Consider the following 26,724-nt stretch of genomic DNA (forward strand, 5'->3'; position numbering starts at 1 on the left):
TTAACCTCGTTAACGTCTATGCCCTGACATCGGGCCCGGAGCGGTTGCAATTCTATCATCAGGAAGCGTCCGCCTTCCTCGGCACCTTACATTCTCATGAGTGCCTGGTCCTGGGAGGGGATTTTAATACCACTCTCAAGGAGCGAGACCGCTCAGGGACCGAGCAGTGCCTGGCCGCCGCGGACACACTCCGGGAGATAGTTGAACATCACTCCCTAGTGGACATCTGGCATGACCACCATCTGGATGACAATTCCATGTTCACCTTTGTCTGGGTGGAAGCCCATCGGTCGAGCCACTCCCGGTTGGACCGCATTTATCTATCACGCTTCCATCTCTCACGAGCCCACTCCTCCAGCATTTGGCTGGCCCCATTTTCTGACCATCACCTAGCCACCGTGACAGCCTCCCTCTGTGCAGAGAGGCCGGGACCAGCCTATTGGCATTTTAACTACAACTTGTTGGAGGATGAGGGCTTCGTGACGTCCTTCCGGGAATTCTGGCTGGTCTGCCGAGGGCAGCGGCGTGCCTTTCCCTCGGCGCGGCGATGGTGAGACCTGGGGAAGGTGCGCACCCAGCTTTGCTGCCGCGACTACACCCAGGGCACCAGCCAACGGAGAAATGCGGCGATAGAGCAGTTGGAACCGGAGGTCTTAGAGCTGGAGAGGCGTCTGGCCACCAACCCCGAAGACTCGCTCCTCTGCGGAGCGTGCCGGGAGAAGTGGGAGGAGCTCCGGGCCCTCGAGGACCGCGTGGCGCCAGCCCATCGTGTGCCCCGTCGGGGGTCCGCACCCTGCCTGCCCATCTCAGTGGGCCACGGGGCTGTACCAAGGGCCCCGTCAGGAGATGACCAGGAGACAGTAACCCCACACCCCCATGCACTGTGAGAGGAGTTGTGGGAGTTTTTAGAAGACGTCCATGGCTCCCGCAACAAGGTACAGCTTGCTTTCCAGCGTTGGGGGGACTTCTATCAGATGCTCCGGGCCACAAGGGCCCTTATGGGGAAGGGTAAAAGGAATGGGAAGCAGGCCACCGCAGCCTACCAGTGGATCTGCGGCTTCCGTGACTCGTTGCTCACCTACGGGGTAGGTCACGGTTTGCTGCGTGGCCCAATGGGGGCCACGAGCGTCCCTGCCGGCGAGGATCCCCCACAGCTCTCCTCATGGCAATGCTCATTTTCTCAACACTGAACACCAGGGGCTGTAGGATGGGTCTCCACAGGTCCCAGGTGCTCTCCTTCCTTCGGGAGGGAGGGTACTCTGTGGTTTTCCTGCAGGAGACCCATATGGATCCGGCCACCAAAGACAGCTGGCAGCTGAACTGCGGGGACAGGGTCTACTTTAGCCATCTCACAGTTCGTACGGCTGGAGTGGCGACCCTGTTCTCCCCCGACCCACGGCCCGAGGTGCTGGGGGTCATCAAGGCTGTGCCGGGCCGCCTATTGCACCTCCGGGTCCGTATGGAGGGGCTTGTGGTCAACCTCATTGACGTCTATGCCCCGACATCAGGCCCAGAGTGGCTGCAATTCTATCAGCAGGCGTCCGCCTTCCTCGGAACCTTGGATCCTCATGAGTGCCTGGTCCTGGGTGGGGACTTTAACACCACACTCAAGCAGCGGGACCGCTTGGGGGACCAAGCAATGCCCAGCCGCCACGGACGTCCTCCAGGAGATAGTCGAACACCACTCCCTGGTGGACGTCTGGCGCGACCTCCACCCAGATGACATTTCCACGTTCACCTTTGTCCGGATGGAGACCCATCGGTCGCGCCACGCCCAGTTGGACCGCATCATTTATCACGCTTCCACCTTTCACGAGCCCACTCGGCCAGCATCTGGCCGGCCCCATTTTCTGACCATCATTTAGCCACCATGACAGCCTCCCTCCGCGTGGAGAGGCCAGGGCCGGCCTATTGGCATTTCAACAACAGCTTGTTAGAGGATGTGAGCTTTGTGACATCCTTCTGGGAGTTCTGGCTGACCTGGCGAGGGCAGCGGCGTGCCTTTCGCTCGGCACGGCGGTGGTGGACCTGGGGAAGGTGCGCGCCCAGCTCTTCTGCTGTGACCACATGTGGGGTGCCAGCCGACGGAGAGTTGCCGCAATAGAGCAGTTGGAACAGGAGGTCTTAGAGTTGGAGAGGCGTCTGGATGCCAGCCCTGAGGATCTGCCCCCTGTGGAGCGTGCCGGGAGAAGCGGGAGGAGCTCCGGGCCCTCGAGGACCATTGGGCCTGGGGCGCCTTTGTTCGATCTCGCATCCGCCTCCTTCGGGAGATGGATTGTGGCTCCTGCTTCTTCTACACCCTGGAGAAAAAGAGGGGGGCCAAGAAACACGTCACCTGTCTTCTGGCAGAAGACGGCGCCCCCCTCACAGATCCAGTGGAGATGTGCGGGAGGACGAGAGCCTTCTACGCAAGCCTTTTCTCCCCGGATCTGACTGATCCTAATGCTTGCAGAGTGCTCTGGGAAGAGCTACTTACGGTCAGTGTGGGCGACCGAGACCGGCTAGAGCTGCCTCTCACTCTGGCCGAGTTCTCGGAAGCCCTCCGTCGCATGCCCATCAATAAATCTCCGGGCATGGACAGGCTGACCGTGGAGTTCTACCGCGTGTTCTGGGACGTCCTCGGCCCAGACCTAGTCACTGTCTGGGCTGAGTCTTTGCAGAGCGGGATCCTCCTGCTTTCGTGCAGGCGAGCCATGCTCGCCTTATTGCTGAAGAAGGGGGACCTCTGCGATTTACGAAATTGGCGTCCCATCTCGCTCCTCAGCACGGACTACAAAGTCGTAGCAAAAGCCATCTTGCTGCAGCTAGGGTCCATGCTGGCGGACATGGTCCACCCAGACCAGACCTACACCATCCCGGGCCGCAGCATCTTTGACAACCTATATCTGGTCTGGGACCTTTTGGAATTCGGGTGTATGGATGGTCTGTTGTTCTCCCTCCTGTCCTTGAATCAGGAGAAGGCATTCGACAGGGTAAATCATGGGGATCTCCAAAGCACTCTGCGGGTGTTTGGCTTCGGACCCCAGTTTGTGGGTTTTCTCCGGGTGCTGTATGCTTCCGCAGAGTGTCTGGTCAGGCTCAACTCGACCCTGACCGAACCAGTCATCTTCAGGCGAGGAGTATGGCAGGGGTGCCCCCTCTTGGGCCAGCTGTACGCTCTGGTGGTCGAGCCCTTCCTCTGTCTCCTCCGCAGGAGGTTGACAGGGTTGGTGCTGCAGGAGCCGGAGCTGCAGCTGGTTCTGTTAGCGTATGCTGATGATGTGCTCCTCGTGGTCCAGGATCCGGGCAACTTGGCGCAGGTGGAGGCTTGCCAGGCCATCTATTTGGCAGCCTTCTCCGCCCGGGTCAACTGGGTCAAGAGCTCTGGCCTGGTGGTCGGGGACGGCTGGCACGCAAGCTCCCTCCCACTCGCGCTTCAGGCCATCCGGTGGAGCGCAGGTCCGCTGCTCTATCTCGGCATTTATCTTTCTGCTGCGCATCCCTCTCCACCGGAGAACTGGCACGATTTAGAGGGCAGGGTGATAGAGCAGCTCTGGAAATGGACAGGACTACTCCGGTGCCTCTCCCTTCGAGGGAGAGCACTGGTGCTTAATCAACTAGTCCTGTCCATGGTCTGGTACTGGCTCAACACCCTGGTACCACCCCAGGTTTCCTGGCCAACCTCCAGACATCGATTCTGGAGTTCTTTTGGTCAGGACTGCACTGGGTCCCTGCAGGGGTTCTCCATCTACCGCGGAGGAGGGAGGGCAGGGCCTGAAGTGTCTGCATGCTCAGGTCCATGTCTTCCGCCTCCAGGCCCTGCAGAGGCTCCTTTATGGTGCAGGTAGTCTGGCGTGGAGCATACTGGCGCACGCCTTCCTGCGCCGCTTCCGAGGGCTCCAATACGACCGGCAGCTCCTTTATCTTCATCCGAGAGGTCTTCCGCGAGACCTCTCTGGACTGCCTGTCTTCTACTAGGACCTCCTCCGGACCTGGAAACGGCTTTCAACGACCAGGTCCGTGGTGGCCACCGAGGGGGCAGATCTCCTTGCGGAGCCCCTGCTACACAACCCCCAGCTTCACGTGCAGGTGGCGGAGTCTCCCTCGGTGCGCCAGAGGTTGGTCCTGGCAGAAGAGTCGGAGACCTCCTGGATTACGACCGGGGAGACTGGCTGGATCCCCTGACGCTCGCTCAGCACATGGGGCTCTCCAGACCTCGTACTCCCCGGCGCATACTTCAGGACGTGAGGGCTGCTTTGCCGCCCATTGCTCGGGTTTACCTTGACCAGGTCCTGCATGAGGGCATGCCCTGCCCACCCTCCACCCCAGGCCCGCTGGACCTTTCCATCGGGCTCCTGCCCCGTGGACCCAACCGACCCCCACCCCTAGCCCTTCACCGTGAGCCAGCTGCACGAGCTGCAGCCAGTCTGCTTCCAGACCGCACCACGGAAACATCTATACATGCTCGTGCTCCATACCCTTCATGCCCTCACTCTCGTGTCCTGCCCCGATACAAAATGGCTGGACCTTCTGCCACCTTTGGAGGGTGAGGAGCCCCGGTGGGCCAGCATATATTCCACCTTGACCCTGAGGCCTGTCAGGGATATCAGTTGGCGGCTCCTTCACAGAGCCATGACCATGGGCGTGTACTTAGCGCGGTTCACCCCATCCCAGACACCAGCCCCTTTTGCGGCTTGAGGGAAACCCTGGCACACATATATTTGGAGTGTGTCAGGCTGCAGCCCCTATTCCGGCTCCTCAAAAATATTTTATTATGCTTTTGGTTGCACTTTTCCCCTCATCTTCTTATTTATACACTCCCTATCCGCGGCCCCACAAAGTCATGGGATCTCCTGGTCAACCTCCTCCTGGCCCTAGCTAAAATGGCCATCTATAAAACCAGAGTGAGGAGGTTGGCCAGTGGAGTCTCCTGTGACTGTGGGGCCTATTTCTGATCAGTCCATTCACGTATCTGCACAGAGTTCCTCTGGGCGGCGTCCGCTGACTCCTTTGAGGAGATGTTTCCTATTATCTGACCTGCTATGTGAGTGGAGGCTGCATTTATGCTGGTCTCCTTCTGCCACCTCATGCCCATTTGGTTGGGAGAGAGGGAAGCCTTGCTCTGCCCTCTCTGTAAGGCTCCTGGCCCCAGCCCCTTAAAGAAACAGCAATGGGATTTCCTCCTGTATAAGTCTGACTCCTGGGACAGCTTCCTCTCTCCCAATATTCTCCAGGTCCTGGTATCTATAATCAGACCTTTCAGAGTCTTAAAGGGTCACACTAGATGGACTGATCATTAAGCAGTACTGCCATTAAGGGGCAGAGTACCCTGTCACATATGCATAATATGGTATAGTTGCATAAACTTTGATCTGTATTGTTCATTAATATAATCTTAAAGATTCCTGTTTGACAACATTATGAGAAATCTTATTGATCTGTTAAAAACACAATAAATTAAAACATTTTTCAGGATTTAGTTCACAGTGAGATTCAGTACCTAAATAAATAAATAAATAGTTCACCTTCTCTGCATTATCACCCAGGTATTTTATGAAATGAGGCTGAGGACTATCTGGGCCTCCGAATTGCTGTATTCTCTCTAGAAGTTGTCTCTGTGCATATATCAGCAGTGGAGTCACTTGTTCTGCATATCTCTCACTGGAAAAGGCCAAGTAATATTACAAATCAAAATTACTTATATTTAAATGAATAATCTAGCTTTTTCCTTTCCATACGCCCTTAAGTGTTACTTACTGTGTAATTGTGTTAAAATGCATGGCTATATGTACCAGTGCTTCCCATTTCTTCATTTGGTATAAGAGCTCTATAGTTCTCAGTACCAAACCACATATCCATCTCAAATCAACCACATTGATATCATCAAGAAGGCAGCAAAAAGTAAGATTAGAACCACCGTCCTCATCAGCAATTCCTCCTACACAACTTGGAACACAGAAATCTCCTTCAGGATCAAAAATCTATAAATGGAACATAATATATTATAATGAGCAGTTTCAAAAGTTAATGCAACTAATTGTATTGCAATGAACAACCACAGAGTTAATGTAACTCTTTCTAGATTGCTTTTCTTTTTGCCCATTTCCTTTTGTTCGCCATATAGACTTTCCAACCCCCTCCCCATCCCTTGGCCATTGGGCTCAGTTTTGTTTTCATCAACGGTTTGTAAGGCACTTCACATACTTTGTAACGGGCACTAGAGCCAGTTGGGAAGTTTCTGAAAAACATTTTATTTGTCAGAAAATGCCAATTTATTGAAACCAAAACTGTTCACAATCAGTTTCCCATTTTAAAGATTTTTGATGAAAAAGTTTCAAAATTGTCAAAAAGTTACATTTTTTGGTTTTCATTTTAAATTTTTATTTTCAAATTTCATTCCAATTTTTATTTCGAAATTTAAGTTAATTTATAGTAAAAAATAAAATTTAAGAAGTTGAAATCAAAACAAAGTGTTTCAAAATTTTCTAAATAGAATATTTAGATTGACCCAATCCAAAACAAATTTCAGATTTTTGGTTTGCAAAATTTTCAAGATTTTGACTTTGCATCCTGATTTGAGCTGGGAAATTTTTCAAAATTTTGAAAATTCTCATGGGAAAGGAAAACCATTTCCTGCCCAGTTCTCGTGGGCACCATAGAAACTGAAAGATAAAAGGAAAAGGTATCTGTAAAATTGAGGCAGACAGTAATAATAGATGGCTTCAGTTTCTAACATCTCTTGGAAAGCAAGTTTTTAGAAGGTAAGTTATAGTTCTACAAGTTAAGAAATACTTTTCTTGTGTATAGGCTGTATTATGGGCAGTAGTTTGAAGTTACCAAAATCAATGAAAGAAAATAATTCCTCCGATTCTTTTCTGCATTTTTCCACACCATTCAAAGAACTAACTACAATGGACATAATATATGAATAAAAATATATGTTTACCTTAAGGGAATTACTAGTTTGTAGTTCAATTATCATATCAAGGATCATATCTGATGCCAAATAGAATGGCAACCAGATAGTGCTGATAAGAAAATTTCTGGTAATAGGAAATAATCCTTGAAGAGAATGTGAATGCTTGGCAATTGACTGCACTTCTTGACTATAGTTCCAAAGCTCTCGGCAGGTATTTTGAAGCAATGTCCAGTGACCACCACGATGAGCGAGAACCTATATATAATTTTTTCAAAATGTTATATTTTCAAAGTATAGCTCTGAACAAAGATTCATTCCTCTACCTCAAAACTTATATAGAAATAATCCTTTAAAATTAAGAAGATTTCCTCAAATTACTCACCCTCAGTAAGAACTTACTTAATACATTTAAAAAAATGATAATCATAGAAGTGTAGGACTGGAAGGGACCTCGAGAGGTTATTTAGTACAGTCCCCTGCATTCAAGGCAGGACGATGTAATACCTAGACCATTCTTGAGAGATGTTATTTTTAAAAACCTCCAATGATGGAAATTCCACAACCTCCCTAGGCAATTTGTTCCAGGGCTTAACTACCATGACAGTTAAGAAGTTTTTCCTAATGTCCAACTAAACCTCCCTTTCTGCAATGTAAGTCCATTGCTTCTTGTCCTATCCTCAGAGGTTAATGAGAACAATTTTTCACCCCCCTTCCTGTAACAACCTTTTAAGTACTTGAAAACTATTAAGTCCCCCTTCAGACTTCTCTTCTCCAAACTAAATAAATCCAATTTTTTCAATCTCTCCTCATAGGTCATGTTTTATAGACCTTCAATCATTTTTGTTGCTGTCTTCTGGACTTTCTCCAATTTGTCCACATCCTTCCGTAACTGTGGCACCTAGAACTGGTCACAATACTCCAGCTGAGGTCTTATCAGCAATACAATTTAGAAAGTTGTACAGCACCTTCCATTCCAGGTTCTTAATCTACTTTGCAAAAAAAAAAAAATCAATACATTTAGCCTCACAATGTAATAATACATAAGGGAAATAAGTCACATTGCCAGTGATGGAGAATCTACCATGACCCTTGGCAGGAGTGATGAAAAAAATGCTTCCTATTATAAAATTCAAAAGTACACATTTATAACATTTTAGCAATGTCAGACACAGTGGGCTGAATTCTGCCCTAGCAAACTCACTGAAATCAGCAATATCAATGGGGTTTGTTATGTTTACATTTGTCCACTCAGAGGGCTTGTCTACATGGGGACTCTCAGGAATATTAAGACAAACCAATTAAAGCTGTGTAATGTGCATAAGTCAAAACACACTAAAACTTAAGTATGGATGCTTTCATTCAGAGGAAAAGTGGCCTTACTCTGCTGTAGCTTTATCCACCTAGAATTATTTTTATGTGCATTGGCTTCATAGCTTTAGTTGATTTCTCTTAACTTTCCTGAGTATCCCTGTGTAGACAAGCATCTAATTTCATATAGGCAAACAGAAACTAGAAGGTAATGATTTCATCACTGTCAAAGGATTTGATCCTCCTCCCAGTGATGTTTATTACAAAACTTACATTGACTTCAGCTGTAGTAGGACTGAGTTCAAAGTGGGATAGATTGAACCAATGACAATTCTTTATCTGCCAGGACTTTAGTTTTGTGTTTCTCTTTCAAGAGTTGATGCATTCCAAGTAAGAACTTTTTACACAGCTACAAAAATAATTTTTTACTATTTTTTTACACTTAGTTTTGGAGAGTCAACCCAGCACCATGAAAGTGAGCTGGGATTCTATTTTGCCACAGGCAGCAGAATGAACAACTAAATTCCACTTGCAAATATGTTTCAGTCTTTATTTTTTGAGATGTCAGATTCAGAAAGAACATGCCTTGAACTTTCTGATAACTGATTCAATTTGCAGGGCGGACAAAGGAAATAAAATTATAAAATGAGTAAATCTTTGATAAGGTAATCACATATGGAAAGCCCACAATGCCACTTTCAGAATATAACCCCATTTTCAGGAGGAGGGTTTAATCTGTGCATTTCTATCTTTCAGTATTTACAGATAGATAATACCATAGGCAGATATTTTTCAGGTGAACATCAAAGGTTTTATTAAGTATTGTTACAGATGTTTTAGATGTTTGTTACATTATCAAATGTTGCTGCAGAAAAAATAAATCCTCATGAATTCAAGACTTGGCAAATAAAGAAAGAAACAAATTGAAAAAATACTATATTTTAAAATGTACCCATACTTACAGTGCTAGATCTACACATATTCTACTAACGATACAGGCTCTTAAACATTTTTTTAAAATGTTTGAAAAAGCTTTGTATGTTAATAATATTCAGAGCCGTCACTTTTTTTTTAAAGTGAAAGTTTAGGTGAGCTGGGAGGAAGAGAGGGGGTCCCAAAAGAGCTACAATTAAAATAGTTTTTAAAACACCAAGATTGATCACTTATTCACCATGGCCCTCAACTCTTCTAACAAAAGATATAAACAAATAAACTATATAAACAAATAAGACTGGCAATACTTTAAGGAAGGACTTAGAAAATATGGTAAGGAAAAATTATGAAGAAAGTGAAAGATGCAGTAGTTTGTCAAGTATGATAAAGTGTGTATATATATGATATACATTGTTTGAATATTTTCCTCAGGATGAAAAATCACTAGTTTTCTCCCATTTAAAAGTTTTTTGAAGTAGTGTAGTATTTAAAAAAAACTAAATAATATAAAACAGTAGCAAATATCTTAATTCAAAAGTGCACGTTACCACTGCTCTTCTTAAATGCAGAAAGGTTTTTGTGAAATGCTCTAACAGAATGGCATTAGACGTAAGCCGTTCATGTTCTCTGGCGGAAAGAGTAATGGATAACTCTGTATCATTTGTCATTTGAGATCGAGGAGTATCTGCTTCACTAAATTTAATGATGTGCTCAGAAGATTTATCAGAATCTTAAAATGAAAAGATAATTGGTTAAAACGAAGTTAACATTCTCAAAAAACATAACAAAAATCACATCACTAGATTTAAGATTTTAAAGCTGCACTTAAATATTCAAAAGTCAGGAAATGCCAAAGCTAACATTATAATTTATAATTATTTTATAAACAATTATATTTATAAATAAGTTATATTTATAATATCATAATATATTTTTAGTGAATTGGAGGTCAAAGTAGTGATGGGAAAAATTGGTTGAACCAAAATAGTGTGCCTAATATTTTGTCCATCCTCCAAACCAAACCAGAACCTCTTTTCTATCAAGCAGTCTTCCTCCCTGAAGCCATACAGTTTTTTTTTGCCATTCAGCAAGCTCCCCAAAATCCCTCTGGTGGCAAAGCCCTCGTTGGAGGGAAAGTGGTGGGGGGAATGAATCACACTCTCTTTTTGTGACAATGCTTGTTGTGGGTAAAAATTACTTAGCTCTGTAATGAGACAAGGTGAGTGATGGAATATCTTTAATGGGACCAACCTCTGTTGCTGAAAGAGACCAGCTTACAGAGAGATCTTTTGAGACCTGCTCTTTTTCAGGTACCTTTCCAACTCCTTAAGAAGAGCTCTGTGAAAGCTCAAAAGCTTATCTCCTTTTGTAGTATGTGTGGGGAAGGAAAACACAAGAGGAGACCTTTGGGATCCAGGAAAGCCTGGGGACCCTTTCCAATCTTCCCCAAATGGAGGTATAAATGACTTGCCCAAGGTCACAAAATGAACCAGTGATGGAGCTGGGAGTAGAATTAGGGATCTCCTGATTCCCAGTCCTAATCTAACCTTGCTATCTCCATACAGTATTTTGTCTATAAGAGGTGTTTCATGATTCTGACAATGTTAAATAAGGTATTGGAGAAAGCTAGGTTAAATAGATTTAGTCTGTTCACATATTCATAACAGTTACCAGTTATTTTTCTGGTACTTCCTGATTGTGTTCTTTTAATCAGCAAGTGACTCAGTGCTCCTATGTTGTCATCTGTTCCTCCTCTCACAACTATGATGCCAGAATTATTTAATGAGAGTATTTCAGGGTCCAGAACATCATAACTGGAGGGGGGAAAGAAATAAAACAATAATTTAAAAATCTAGATACTGTATTAAGGAAGACTTCCAAACACATTCATAATATTCATTCCACCATCACTGAATTTTGATTATTCTTCAAGTACTTTTATAAGTCTTAAATAATGAATTATGGTCAGAAGTTTTAAAGTCTGAAAAAAATAAGACAAAAAGAATGTTCTATTGCACAATTCCAAAACTTTCAATAGACTCAGAAATAGCACTTTCCTGGCTTAACAAAACAAAAATATTATAATAATCACCCTAACAATACAGGGTCACTGTTGTACAATGTAAGATTTGCTTTACCCTTGTGCATAGGGGCTATAAAAATTTTCATGCAACCCATGAAGGGAGCTAGTCATATGACCAAATTGACCAATGGGATTTTAATTAAAAATGTAAGTGTTAGCATTAATAACACATTCCGTGTTTTAAATATTACAGTACATCATACCTGTTCAAATGTTGTAAACTGCAAACTCCGATATTATATTGCTCTTCCAGCCTCTTCTTAAACAAATTGAAGTGAGTAATTGCCATATAAACGTTCATCTGAGACCTCCAGGGCATCTCCTCAAGACATACTTGATGAAACTTTTTTCGTTTTAAGTAATTACTAACTATTGGGTTCAGCAGTACCACCAGGGTGTGAAAAGCTATTTTTTCTAGGTCATCTTGCTGTTTCCTAAACAAAAACATGTTAACAATTTTGTACATTAGCAGAACAAATATTGTGCCTTCCAAAGTTATAATGAAGGAAAAATGATAGTACACAACTGAATAATCCCATTATACATCAACAGACTTCTATACATCTTCAGCAGTGATTTTACTAAACCAGGACAAGGTGTATTTTTCTTTTTCAAATGTATTTAAGTTTAGAGATATTCTACAACATGCAGGTCAAATCGTCCTACTCTCTCTTTTGTTACTGATTTCCAAAGGAGTGTTCTCTGAATAACGATGGAAGAATTTGGCTCTGTGTTGTTTATTACAAAACTTACATTGAGTTCAGCTGTAGTAGGACTGTTGTTTAAATACGTCATTGCAGCAAGTACTATATAAAATGGGAAACTAGAAGGTACTTTATAGCCTTTATATCTGATAAAACAATATTTAGCCTTCTATTGCCACTTGTTGAATCCACCACACCAAAAAAAAAAATCACAACTAGATCATGAGTTTCTACAGCAGTTTCAAAATACAAGGCTGAAACTCACTGCAGGTATTCTCATCAATGGGCTGTGGAAGTAATAAAAAGGAAACTAATTGTTTATTTAGTATTCATGCACTAATATTTGCAGAAACTTTTTTAAAACTACAGAAGATATATGCTGGAATGAGATTTTTCGCAAGCCATATTTCCTTGACTGATTTTGCATCTGAAATCCACAACTGACCCAATACATTGCATCTGCACAGGCAGCCACCATTACCAGAAGTTGAAGGTCTTTGGAGCCCAACACTTGTTGGGCTTGAAACATTAGAAGAACCAAGAATCTAATCTTCTGAAATTGGTCCTAGAGTAGGAAATCTTCTAAATTTCCACATGAATGATCTACTAGGATTGATTAAGAGAGCTCTTACTCCAACTGATCATGTTTGTTTATTTATTTAGATATTTTTATATAAAAATCTCATTACTAGAAGAATAGGGCAGGTTGTTTCCCTTTCCAAGGGAGCTTGTTACAGTAGGCTGTTCAAATAGTAATTGACTTGAATGTCCCATTTCTTAATTTGAAGATGATATTACCAGTAGTTTGATAAATATTCTGGGAGCTGATTGACATTCCAAAAGGCATTGATATGATCTGGAAGTATCTACCATCCACTGAAAAACAGAGGAACCATTGATGTCAGTATCTTATTGGGACATGGAGGAAGGACATCCAGGATACCATGAAGTCTATGTGGTCCTCTAGTGATACCTCCTGGTCAGACATACTAAGGTTTACATTCGTCTTACTGATTCATGAATTCATATGTTTTAAGGCCAGAAAGAGCCATTAGATCCTGTATATCACCGGCCATTACATTTCACACAGTTACCTCTATATGGCGCCCAATAACATATGTGACTAAAATATTCCTCCCAGAAAGGCATCCATTTTTTATTTGAAGACATCAAGAGATGGAAAATCCACCACTTCCCTTCCAGCGGGGTTGATCACCCTCACTGTTAAAAATTTGTAGTTTATTTCTAATCTGAATTTGTCTGGCTTCAGCTTCCAGCCTTTGGTTGTTATTCCTTTGTCCTCTAGATTAATGAGCCCTTTAATGCTCAGTATTTTCTCTCAGTGAAGGTACTCCGTGAAGGGTCTTTTCAATTGTGGTAAGCCCATTCGATTGATCTAACTCAATTGACAAATACAACCCTCTCGCCCATCAAAACAGGGCCTTAGAGAGCTTTTACTAGATGTTTTCTGAAAACTATGACACAGCTGAAAGGATCCTGAATTAGATTTGTCATGAGACAGATTTTGTGACCATGGTTTGAAGCACATGCCAGAATGTTTCACAGAGGAGGGTGATCTATGAACCTGCTGTTATAATCAATCCCTCCTGGAGTTCATTCCCTTTAGCATAAATTTAGAAATGAAGCAGACATCATTACAAAGTAAATTTCCAATAACATTAATTCTACTTTTATGTAGTGAGTATAAATAGTGAATTCGAACCCTGTAAATTTACCTTTGTGCTTCTGGAGATTTCCCCAGACTTGGGTGTCTCAGGAAATATTGTCTAAGACTCTCTTTTCCTTTAAAGGGGGACATTACTTCTTTTCTTGGTTTCTTCAAAGTTGATGCCGCTAAGGGCTTAGAAAAATATTTGCTATGTCACAAACTAATTAAATATTTCATATCTAGCTCTTTAGGCACATTAATTGCATCTACATCACTATTTGCATCCAAAATGTGTCATAGTTCACTTCTGTATAAATGTAAATGGAAAAATAAAAGAAAATATGACAGGTTTCAGAGTAACAGCCGTGTTAGTCTGTATTTGCAAAAAGAAAAGCACCTTAGAGACTAACCAATTTATTTGAGCATAAGCTTTCGTGAGCTACAGCTCACTTCATCGGATGCATACTGTGGAAAGTGTAGAAGATCTTATTATATACACACAAAAAGCATGAAAAAATACCTCCTCCCACCCCACAGGACAGGCCTAACAAAGAAAATAACAGAACGCCACTAGCCGTCACCTTCAGCCCCCAACTAAAACCCCTCCAACGCATTATTAAGGATCTACAACCTATCCTGAAGGATGACCCAACACTCTCACAAATCTTGGGAAAGAGGCCAGTCCTTGCCTATAGACAGCCCCCCAACCTGAAGCAAATACTCACCAGCAACCACATACCACACAACAGAACCACTAACCCAGGAACCTATCTTTGCAACAAAGCCCGTTGCCAACTGTGCCCACATATCTATTCAGGGGACACCATCACAGGGCCTAATAACATCAGCCACACTATCAGAGGCTCGTTCACCTGCACATCCACCAATGTGATATATGCCATCATGTGCCAGCAATGCCCCTCTGCCATGTACATTGGTCAAACTGGACAGTCTCTATGTAAAAGAGTAAATGGACACAAATCAGATGTCAAGAACTATAACATTCATAAACCAGTTGGAGAACACTTCAATCTCTCTGGTCACGCGATTACAGACATGAAAGTCGCTATTTTACAACAAAAAAACTTCAAATCCAGACTCCAGCGAGAAACTGCTGAATTGGAATTCATTTGCAAATTGGATACAATTAACTTAGGCTTGAATAGAGACCGGGAGTGACTTAGTCATTATGCAAGGTAACCTATTTCCCCTTGTTTTTTCCTACCCCCCCCCCGCCCCCAGACGTTCTTGTTAAACCCTGGATTTGTGCTGGAAATGGCCCACCTTGATTATCATACACAATGTAAGGAGAGTGGTCACTTTGGATAAGCTATTACCAGCAGAGAGTGAGTTTGTGTGTGTGTGGGAAAAGGGGGGGGGTGAGAAAACCTGGATTTGTGCTGGAAATGGCCCACCTTGATTATCATACACATTGTAAGGAGAGTGATCACTTTAGATAAGCTATTACCAGCAGGAGAGTGGGGTGGGAGGACGTATTTTTCATGCTTTTTGTGTGTATATAATAAAAGAAAATATGGAATTTCAGAACTATTTGTCAAAATATGCCATTGAAGGAAATATTATGCATCCCAGAAGGTTATCCCAGGAAACTCTTTTTGCAGAAAGAGAGAATACTCCAGATGTTTCAAATTGGGATACTGGTCAGGATCGAGAATAATCTATTTCACTTATCAATGTTTTTCAACTCTGTATCATCACAGTTCTTTTCCTGTCACTTTAAAAGACAAGTTCTGATACTGCAAAATCTCTGGCTTTATTTCCATATATTATAAATTGTAGTGAATGAAAACAGAACTACACCGAGAACTTCTATTAGCTGGATTCAAAGAAACTGTACTGGGATAAAAAATTTCTAAAGAATCAATCACATAAATCACTAATAAAGATGCCAGGAGATACTAATTATGCAACAGAAGCAGGAATTTTAGGAGTTGTATGAAAGCTATCAAATGAGAAATTTTGTTACCCTTTACAAATTCCAAGAAGATAATCATATTAGAGACTTTTGTTTTTAATTTTTATACATATTAGTACTTGGACACTTCTTTAAAATCTCCTTACAGAAATATTTCACAAATTGCTTGAAAAAATGCAGGATAAAGACTTTAATTTTGTTTTAATATATTTCTTTTCTTTTTTTTTTTAAGTAATTCCCTGGCAATCTTACACATCTCATGGACTGATCATTACCTCTTGATTTTTGTGAAGGGACACATCTCTCTCAGCAGTGCCAGTAATCTGTTTCAGTTATCTCCCCTCAGAATCTAATGGAACCCAAGCATGTCCACAAGGCTCCAAGGGAGAACATTGTTCTGCCAATAGACTATTCTATCGATAGTTTGATAAAACTGTATAACTCTCTTTTTCAACTATCAATAAAGTGGCCCTTGGTAGTCCTTTTCTCCAGCTCCATCCTTACATGTCAGTATGGGTTACAGATGACCTGCAACAACTAAAGCTAAGAGAGTGGAGACTAAAGTGATGTTACTGATCCATAAAGCCCTAAATGTCTTGAGACCTATCTATTTGAGACAACACCTCTCTTCGAGTGTGATGGTAGCACAGTTGTAATCAGTGGAGGCGCTCATGCTAAAGTCCCTTCAGTTTCAAAGGGAGCCGCTGAAAAGGTATTCTCTGTGAATTTTGGAATTCATTACCCTTCATTGTCTGAAATAGCTTATATCTGTTGGCCTTTAGGGAATATTGCAATGCCCATCTTTTTTCCTGGGCTTTTAGCCCGGGGCATATTCAGATTTGGAATTTGCATCCCAAAGGCTAGGAAATATGCCTGTTTCCATTCCTGATGTTTAATTTTGTTTGTATTATTGAACTTATATTGTTGCTGTATGATAATGATATATAGCTTTAAATAAAAATACAACTCACTTTTTGGAACTCCATTACTGCTGTTGTGTGCTGCTTTGCGTCTTCAGATACACTGAGCTCACTTATTTCCTTTGCCAAAGTTCCCTTGATACCAAGAAAGTGGTTATTCCTCCTAATAAACCAGCAACAACATTAAATGTTAGTAATATATTAATTAAGGATCTGTCTGCAGGAAGAGCTAGGGTACTTGGAATTCCAATGGACTTCAATGGGAGTTGTGGGTGTTCAGAATCTCAAAGAAGTCTTATCCTAGTTTTTTTAAAGTCTTTGCAGACTCTACTGTATATATAAAGGTTTATAGATAGTTTAATTACATCAAACATTATTTTTGTTCTTCCAGTTGCATTAGGCCACTCTCTCCAGCCTAATTATCGGCAGGGATGGTAGCTCACTAATACTAGTGATCCAGGGAAAACTCTCAAAAAGAAAAGGAGTACTTGTGGCACCTTAGAGACTAACCAATTTATTTGAGCATAAGCTTTCGTGAGCTACAGCTCACTTCATTGGATGCATTCAGTGGAAAATACAGTGAGGAGATTTATATACACACAGAACATGAAAAAATGGGTGTTACCATACACACTGTAAGGAGAGTGATCACTTAAGATGAGCTATTACCGGGGGGGGGGCGGGGAAAGAAAACCTTTTGTAGTGATAATCAAGGTGGGCCATTTCCAGCAGTTAACAAGAACGTCTGAGGAACAGTGGGGAGGGGGAGAGGAATAAACATGGGGAAATAGTTTTACTTTGTGTAATGACTCATCCACTCCCAGTCTCTATTCAAGCCTAAGTTAATTGTATCCAGTTTCTAAATTAATTCCAATTCAGCAGTCTCTCGTTGGAGTCTGTTTTTGAAGTCTTTTTGTTGTAATATTGCGACTTTTAGGTCAGAGATCGAGTGACCAGAGAGTTTGAAGTGTTCTCTGACTGGTTTATGAATGTTATAATTCTTGACATCTGATTTGTGTCCATTTATTCTTTTACGTAGAGACTGTCCAGTTTGACCAATGTACATGGCAGAGGGGCATTGCTGGCACATGATGGCATATATCACATTCATAGACGTGCAGGTGAACGAGCCTCTGACAGTGTGGCTGATGTGATCAGGCCTTAGGATGGTGTCCCCTGAATAGATATGTGGACACAGTTGGCAACGGGCTTTGTTGCAAGGTTAGGTTCCTGGGTTAGTGGTTCTGTGGTGTGGTGTGTGATTGCTGGTGAGTATTTGCTTCATGTTGGGGGGCTGTCTGTAGGCAAGGACTGGCCTGTCTCCCAAGATTTGTGAGAGTGATGGGTCGTCCTTCAGGATAGGTTGTAGATCCTTGATGATGCATTGGAGAGGTTTTAGTTGGGGGCTGAAGGTGATGGCTAGTGGCGTTCTGTTATTTTCTTTGTTGGGCCTCTCCTGTAGTAGGTAACTTCTGGGTACTCTTCTGGCTCTGTCAATCTGTTTCTTCACTTCAGCAGGTGAGTCCTGTAGTTGTAGGAATGCTTGATAGAGATCTTGTAGGTGTTTGTCTCTGTCTGAGGGGTTGGAGCAAATGCGGTTATATCGTAGAGCTTGGCTGTAGACAATGGATCGTGTGGTGTGGTCTGGGTGAAAGCTGGAGGCATGTAGGTAGGAACAGCAGTCAGTAGGTTTCCGGTATAGGGTGGTGTTTATGTGACCATCGTTTATTAGCATCGTAGTGTCCAGGAAGTGGATCTCTTGTGTGGACTGGTCCAGGCTGAGGCTGATGGTGGGATGGAAATTGTTGAAATCATGGTGGAATTCCTCAAGGGCTTCTTTTCCATGGGTCCAGAGGATGAAGATGTCCTCAATGTAGTGCAAGTAGAGTAGGGACATTAGGGGATGAGAGCTGAGGAATCGTTGTTCTAAGTCAGCCATAAAAATGTGGGGTATGCGGGTACACATGCGGGTACCCATTGCAGTGCCGCGGATTTGAAGGTATACATTGTCCCCAAATGTGAAATAGTTATGGTGAGGACAAAGTCACAAAGTTCAACCACCAGGTTTGCCGTGACATTATCGGGGATATTGTTCCTGATGGCTTGTAGTCCATCTTTGTGTGGAGTGTTGGTGTAGAAGGCTTCTACATCCATAGTGGCCAGGATGGTGTTTTCAGAAAGATCACCGATGGATTGTCGTTTCCTCAGGAAGTCAGTGGTGTCTCTAAGATAGCTGGGAGTGCTGGTAGCATAGGGCCTGAGGAGGGAGTCTACATAGCCAGACAAAAACTCGTACAGATACAGACAGACATAATCTTCCTTTCCAAATGCAAACAGATGGACATCATACCAAAAGGACTGAAGGTAAAAAATCCATTACAATCTACATACCACACAGACTATGCTGACAGCTTGTGCCACACGCTCTCAAAGGAACTGCGGAACCACCTGATCAACATCCTCTACAGCAAACGGAAAGATTAAGAATGAGCTCTCAAAAATGGATACTCTCATAAAAAAACAACCTTCCACACAAATTTCCTCGTGGCTGGACTTTACTAAAACTAGACAAGCCATTTACAACACACACTTTACTTCTCTACAAAAGAAAAAGGACACTAAACTATCTAAACTACTACATGCCACAAGAGGCCACAGCAATGGTTCCCTCAACCCACCCAGCAATATTGTTAATCTATCCAACTATACTCTTAGCCCAGCAGAAGAATCTGTCCTATCTTGGGGTCTCTCCTTCTGCCCCTCCACCCCCACGAACATGATACAGTTCTGTGGTGACCTAGAATCCTATTTTCGATGTCTCCAACTCAAGGAATATTTCCAACACACCTCTGAACAATATACTAATCCACAGAGACCGTCCTACCAACACTACAAAAAGAAGGATTCTAGGTGGACTCCTCCTGAAAGTCGAAACAACAGACTGGACTTCTACATAGAGTGCTTCCGCCGACGTGCATGGGCTGAAATTGTGGAAAAGCAGCATCACTTGCCCCATAACCTCAGCCATGTAGAACACAATGCCATCCACAGCCTCAGAAACAACTCTGACATCATAATCAAAAAGGTTGATAAAGGAGGTGCTGTCGTCATCGTGAATAGGTCAGAATATGAACAAGAGGCTGCTCGGCAGCTCTCCAACACCACTTTCTACAAGCCATTACCCTCTGATCCCACTGAGGGTTACCAAAAGAAACTACAGCATTTGCTCAAGGAACTCCCTGAAAAAGCACAAGAACAAATCCGCACAGACACACCCCTGGAACCCCAACCTGGGGTATTCTATCTGCTACCCAAGATCCATAAACCTGGAAATCCTAAAAGTCGCAATATTACAACAAAAAAACTTCAAAAACAGACTTCAACGAGAGACTGCTGAATTGGAATTAATTTAGAAACTAGATACAATTAACTTAGGCTTGAATAGAGACTGGGAGTGGATGAGTCATTACACAAAGTAAAACTATTTCCCCACGTTTATTTCCCCCTTCCCCCCACTGTTCCTCAGACGTTCTTGTTAACTGCTGGAAATGGCCCACCTTGATTATCAATACAAAAGGTTTTCTTTCCCCGCCCCCCCCCTCTCCTGCTGGTAATAGCTCATCTTAAGTGATCACTCTCCTTACAGTGTGTATGGTAACACCCATTTTTTCATGTTCTGTGTGTATATAAATCTCCTCACTGTATTTTCCACTGAAGGCATCCAATGAAGTGAGCTGTAGCTCACGAAAGCTTATGCTCAAATAAATTGGTTAGTCTCTAAGGTGCCACAAGTACTCCTTTTCTTTTTGCGAATACAGACTAACACGGCTGCTACTCTGAAACCTGTCATTATGCAAGGCACTGCATTTAGCCGTATGGAGTGGAAATCTATCAACTTCATGAAAAAACTGTCCTCCTGATATCACTGCCACACACCCAATGGCCATATTGCTGAGTAAAGTCTGTAAAAGAGACAGGCTTGGGCAGCTATTCTTGACAGAAATGGGCTTTACACAGACCTTAGCAAGGGAGAAATATCCCCTCACAATAGGGTGTAGTCTCTGAGGCTGTATAGCTCTTGAGGTCCATGGAACTTTAGCACGCCAGTAGCCATGGACGCAGTATTACCTGGGATGGAGCCCTTATACTTTGTTGTATCTGGAATTCTGAAGACAGAAACCAAAATTATATGTTACTACTGTAATTTAAAGTTACCTTCTTAAGAAATCTTTCACACTGCCTGTCCATTCCAGTATTCGTTGAAATTTCTCTTCATTCAGTGCTTTGTGCAAAACTTGAACAAAGAACTCAAGGAAACGAGGTTTCTTCCTGAATTTCATTACTATGTTAAAAATAAAATAATATGGAATTATCGTATGCTTTCTTGTATTAATATTCTAATTGTTTTCTGAATTCTGCTTTATATTACTACTTTTTATTAGATGATTTCTCAAGGCATATATTTATATTATGTTGCTCATAGAAAAGGCAAACAATATGCTAATATTGAAATCAGATAGTTCAATGTATACAGGATATAATCCATAAAACATTTTACTATCCAGTAGACACTGATAGTAGCAGAACCTCCCAAATTTGCACAAGTGACTATAAGACCTATTATAAATTACTGAATTTTGTGAATTAGAGAGCAAGTGAAGAATAAAAAGCGAGGACAAAATATCACAAATGCATTTTGTTCATTTAGGTTCCAGTCTTGCAATGAAAACCATGTTAGTAAAGGTAAAACACAGTTCTTGCTGCAGGATATAAGTCTTATTTTGCCAATTCTAGATTTGTTTTAATTATTTCTAGTTTACACTCTGTGCTATCTGGCCAGGCCTCTCTCCTCTTTGTTACCAATAAATTAAAAATACCTTTAGTCCCAATTTAGTCAGTGTTAAGATTATGGTGAATTATGTTCATTTTACAGTTTTGCCCCCATTAATATTTTGGATTCTATTGTGTTAATCATAAGAGGAGGCACAGCCCAGATTTCATATACCTCATATTTTGCATTGAAAACATGAGCAAATTTGAACTTCAAATTTTAAACTCTTCTTCATTAAAAAGGAGTTTCCAGTTGCAGAAAAGGCATTGCTCTTTATAGAAAAATTAACAAAACATTCTATTTTCAAAATAGGCCCATTTTCAAGTTAATCAGCCAATGTGAAAAAACATCAAATTTTCAGTAAAGTCATAATTTGTTGCAAATATTTCATGCACATATAAATGATCTCCATAAGGAACATTAATAACTATATTGCTTTCAAATGATAAAAGGATAAAAATGGAAAAAATGTTTTCAAGTTGTAAAGTGCTTATTACAAACAATGAAGAATAAAAATAACTTCTTAATTATACCTATTACTTTATCAGTATTGGATTTTAAAGAAAAGAAACGGACAACAAAAGCAAAATCCAATTTTCCTACCTTCCCTGTAGGCATTGTTTGCTGTCCAACATGAAATTATAGGGTAGAGAAAAAAAGGATCTTCTTGTCCTGTAATCTCTGGTCCAGTACCTAGATTGATGACCAAGTTAAATAAATCCATAGGACAACTAATAACACAAAAATGATATGTTTTTTTCTTGAACTGCAGTTGAAGACCAGAAAACACCATCCTTTAGCCCATACTTTATGATATAAAGATTTCTCACTACTATCACTACTTTTAAAATACTTGTTCTTCTAACCTTTTGAGGAAAAGAGAGGGAAGTTATCTACAAACAGATGAAACAGACTAAATGTTTTGAAGGCAATGTCTTTCAATGATCAACACTGGTCACATTTCCTGAATATGGGACTTACCTTATAGTAGTGCATAAAGGCAAACAACTGTAACTCTTTTATATATAACTGTGACGGGGTGAACTCACCCTGCACTGGACGGGGAAGGGTTAACTCCTCACTGTGGGCAGAGTTCATGTCCCTACTGGGCATGCTCCAGATGTAGCACCAATATAAGAAGGAGCAGTGCATCTCAGTCTGGGCTGACCATGGGAGTGGAAGGATGCTTCTTGCTGGCTTCTGCACAGGAACTACTAGAGCCCTGGACCGCGGAAGCCAAAGGTGCCGAGACCAAGCAGAAGCCCAGCTACCTGGGGATGCCCCAGGGAGATCTGAGCTACAGGAAGTTGCACAGGCCAAGGAACCCTGAGATGCACAGACCACCACAAGTATCATGGTAGGATGTAGCCCAGGGGGGAATAGCCATTGTCCCCAAGATAGTCAGCATGTTGTGGATGGATCCCTGCTGATGCAGCGGTGGACACACTTGCCACTGACAGAGCCCTGGGCTTGGATGTGGTGCAGCAGGGAAGGCCTGGGTCCCCTAGCCTGGCTGCCACCCACCCCAACTGGCCAGTGGGCCACACAGCCCTGCCTGGAGGCAAACCCAGGGTATCTCTATTGACTTTAGTTGCTAGGCCTCACTGCCCTACAAACCCAGGGTATGACTATTAACTCTGGCTGCAAGGCCTCACTGCCCTGTGAGCCTGGAGTAGTAGTTCTAGTGACACTGGCCACTAGGCCTTGCTGCCCTGTGAACTAGGGTAATTCTATGGACTCTGGCTCTTAAGCCTTTTTGCCCTGAAGAGAAGGGCTACCTCACTGAATCAGCATGAGGCGCTACTACCCTGTGGATCAGGGTGATTATATAGACTTTGGCCACAAGGCCTTATAGCCCTGCGGATCAGGGTAACTCTGTTGACTTTAACCCCTAGGACTCACTGTCCAGAGGCAGAGGGCAACTCCAAGGATGGGATGAACTCACCCTACACTTGATGGGATCCCCCCACTCATCACAATAAAATTTTAGACAAAAGCAACACCAGACCTCAGGCAAGACCTGATCATGGTTGAGAGTATGGGCTGAGGAGTTTGTGGATTCAAGAATCAGGGGTCAAGACTTCGTGTTTGCAGACTGTCTCTGTGTGTTAGAGCAGAAAGTCCACAGAAAGCTGGAGAAGCAGCTGTGAGCAGGGCACTGAAGGGAAGCAGATAGACAGAGCTTCTTGGAGAGGCACCCTGAGGGATTTTTGAGAAAAGAAACTGCCTGCTGTTTTTTCCACTGAATTCAGAAAAGCAGAATTATACATCAAAGAATATACCTGGCTTGTATCATCAATTTTTCCTTCTAATGGAACAGGGGCTAACATCTCAGGCCGAATGAGCAACAATACCTATTTTAGCTATCGCCACCATTGCAATACCTCTGAGCACCTCACAATCTTCAATGTATTTATCTTCATAATACTTTTGTGAGGCAGAGCAGTGCTATTATTCCCACTTTATAAATGATGAACTGAGGCACAAAGAGACTAAGTGACTGACTTGATCAAGGTCACACAGGAAGTCTGTGGCAGAGCAAAGAACTGAACATGGGTCTCCCAAGCCTCAGGCCAGTGCTCCACCACTAGACTATCCTTCCTCTCCTATATACATTATCTGTGTTAATGATTATGCTATGCAATTTGCTGTTATAATAGCATGATTCAGGTAAAGACTTTACTTTTCCAATCTATTTTACGCTTAGCTGACTTAAGATGCCCAAGTCTATAAATTCAAAGTTATATTTCAGGGTTTTTTTACATATTGCACTAATGAAGATTTTTGCTTTTCTTTTTTAAACCTTTACCTGTATTTTCCATACACAAATACAAGCAGATAACTATATAGCAAGACCAAGTGCAATTTTTCAGACATATTTTGCCAATACCTATAGACTACTTTCTGTCTTGAAGTACACATATTTGACAGTCTACAAGAATATATTATGTACCTAAACCCAAAAAGGATCTACAAGACAACCCCCTTCCTAGAAATAAAAAGGGTAAAAATTAAATGAAACAGAGATAGGAATGTGGGGAAAGAACTGGCATAAGACTTAGATGCCATAATTACTATGGCATGTGTGTCTTTCATACATGATCAGAGATTGTATCTTTTCTAGTTGTTCCTGTTAGTTCAAGTTAGTTTCTTGCTCAGTGCTGGGATAGCTAGCTCTTTAAGCCAGCTGAGGAGGAAGCAGTATCTATTTTCATCATCTGGAAAAGATCCTTTTAGACATTAGAAAAAAGAGGATGAAACAATTTTGATGTTGATTACAAGCACTAACTCTTCTAATACAATCAACAGACACAATCTGAGTGAATGTGGAGAGTTAATACCCAGCACTGATGGAAACGCTTTAAATATACTGCTTCAGTAATATACAAAGTAGTTTTAGAAAGTGGCATAGGAAAAACTGGCTCTCTGTCTCCACTTCCCTTTGGTGTGTTTGACAAGATCAGCTGTGAATAAGCATTTTGGGGTCCAACAGTGTCTGCTTAAAATTTTAATTTGAGAAAATCTTCAAGAGAGGGAGAGCCTGAATTGTCCTTTTTGTTGTGGCAGATGGTTTCCCAGGTTTCTAGTGAAACAGGCACATTCAGTTCTTGCCCCAATTTCCCTCTTAGATCATCATCAGGGGGATGCTTCAAGGTGTAGATCCACTTACAAGAATTTCCCTCAAAGTGGTTTTTGTTACCATATTTGTTAATAATGTGCTCTAGCATAGAGCACATGGTGCTAGATGACCTAACTGTATTCATTTGGATAGCTGTTAGCAGGGCATCTAGCATTTGTTATAAATGCAGTCATCGGGAGACTTGTCTATTGCTTTGTATTATGTCTTTTATTCTGAATATCCTTTTTCCTAACCAAAGATTTGTAAATGTTCCTTTATCTTGAACTTTTCTGATTTAGATTTTGTGTTTATTCATTTAAATGTTGCAGATACACCTGCATTACCAAGCACCACACTTTAGAAGCACATTGAGTACTGCACATCAAATTGTTGATCAAAATGCAGTCTTCTTTAACATGGTACAGTATTTTATTAAAGAGCTATTTAATTTGAATTTAACTTGCATACCTCAGTAAGGCCCCAATCCTACAACTTGTTCTGCATGAGAACATGCGTCCATCTCTGTGGAACAAGTGGCAGGATCAGGACCTAGCTGAGCTACATATTTAATTGGATTGCTGTGCTTTCTTTTTCCATTTGTTACAGAGATATTTTCATTGCCAACATGCAAGGAAGCATAAGAAGGTCAGATTTGTAATTAATATGGAACAATCAGTAATGACTCCAGAGTTAGAGTTTTAATCAGGATTTCCATTTCAGGTCCTATTCTCAGACTCGTCTAACCCTCACCTAAACTTGGCACACAAACAAACTTATAACCTAAACATTTTCATTTTTAATGCAGGCTGCACCATTTGTTTAATTGAACAAGCCATTACTGAATTAAAAAGGCAGTGAAATGTAAACAAGTTTGTAAAAAAGAGCAACTTTCTGGGGTGAACATTTCCTTCACCCCTGGCATTTTCAACCATTGCTACCACGGTTTGCAACGACAAACTTCAAAGCAGACAAGGCATCGGTGGCCACCAATGATTTCAGCCACCATGTTGACTAGTCGTGCTCAGAGCATGTATAGACAATATGGTGGACAAAATGTTGCCAGTTAGTGACACTTTATCAACAAGAACTCCCTTCTTGGCTATCGACAATGGAGCTGCAATTGTTTTAGGCTTTTACAGACAACGTCACATATAAGCAGCTGCACCTGGGGTAGCAGAGGATGTGCTTGAAAGCAAGAGGCTGTTGCTGCTACAACAAAAGATGACTAGGAAGGGCACAGAAAGGAGAAGCTATGCTCCTACAAGACGTGAGGCGGCCTTGATGGGAGGATAATTCCCCTGAGGAGTACAGCAGGCCTGTCACAGGGAAATCAGCCAGGGCACAGAACTCCCTGCTTTTCCAGCTCGTGTTTGGACAGCAACTTGTAGCTCATCTCTACCTTCTCCTGGAGAGCAGCTGAAAGAGTGGGGAATAAAAACGTATTCTGTGTATTTCTCCCACTCAAGCCTCTAAAAGTAGGGGAAGAAGTGAAGAAGAGAGATTCTGGAAATGAACAGAGGAAGAGACTGACACTTTTACTGATCACTTAATTCACCTATTAATTCTTTTGTTTTAAAAAGGACAGAAAATGATTGAGATGAAGAAACAAATCTTCAAATAAGGCTGAGATGTATTCTATTCAAGGAATGTGAAAGAATGAGCGCACAGCACCTTTAAGCAGGGTGAGTGGGTATTTACCTGGCTGGCCGAATGAAGGGAACAGTGCTTTGAGGAGAGAAGAGGAAAACTGCTGCAAAAAGGGTCATCATGGTCGCTGATTCATCCCGTGGGAATGAAGGGTTTAAAAGGGGCAGCTCTGCGTC

At 42.3% G+C, this 26,724-nt stretch overlaps 1 protein-coding gene across 1 annotated transcript in view; it reads right to left on the reverse strand.

Annotated features, from left to right (window-relative positions):
• CFAP54 (cilia and flagella associated protein 54) overlaps nt 1-26,724 on the reverse strand; it is a 207,597-nt gene that overhangs the window by 90,317 nt on the left and 90,556 nt on the right. The window contains exons 30-39 of the mRNA XM_073327473.1: nt 21,886-21,975; nt 20,667-20,793; nt 16,503-16,614; nt 13,663-13,787; nt 11,426-11,656; nt 10,811-10,953; nt 9,688-9,869; nt 6,926-7,153; nt 5,737-5,960; nt 5,505-5,640 (exon numbers count right to left, since the gene is read on the reverse strand). Coding sequence (XP_073183574.1) covers nt 5,505-5,640; nt 5,737-5,960; nt 6,926-7,153; nt 9,688-9,869; nt 10,811-10,953; nt 11,426-11,656; nt 13,663-13,787; nt 16,503-16,614; nt 20,667-20,793; nt 21,886-21,975 — 1,598 coding nt within the window. The remainder of the gene's footprint in view (nt 1-5,504; nt 5,641-5,736; nt 5,961-6,925; nt 7,154-9,687; nt 9,870-10,810; nt 10,954-11,425; nt 11,657-13,662; nt 13,788-16,502; nt 16,615-20,666; nt 20,794-21,885; nt 21,976-26,724) is intronic.

The sequence above is a fragment of the Lepidochelys kempii genome, chromosome 1, assembly GCF_965140265.1.
Source record: "Lepidochelys kempii isolate rLepKem1 chromosome 1, rLepKem1.hap2, whole genome shotgun sequence".
In the NCBI taxonomy this organism is placed as follows: domain Eukaryota; kingdom Metazoa; phylum Chordata; order Testudines; family Cheloniidae; genus Lepidochelys; species Lepidochelys kempii.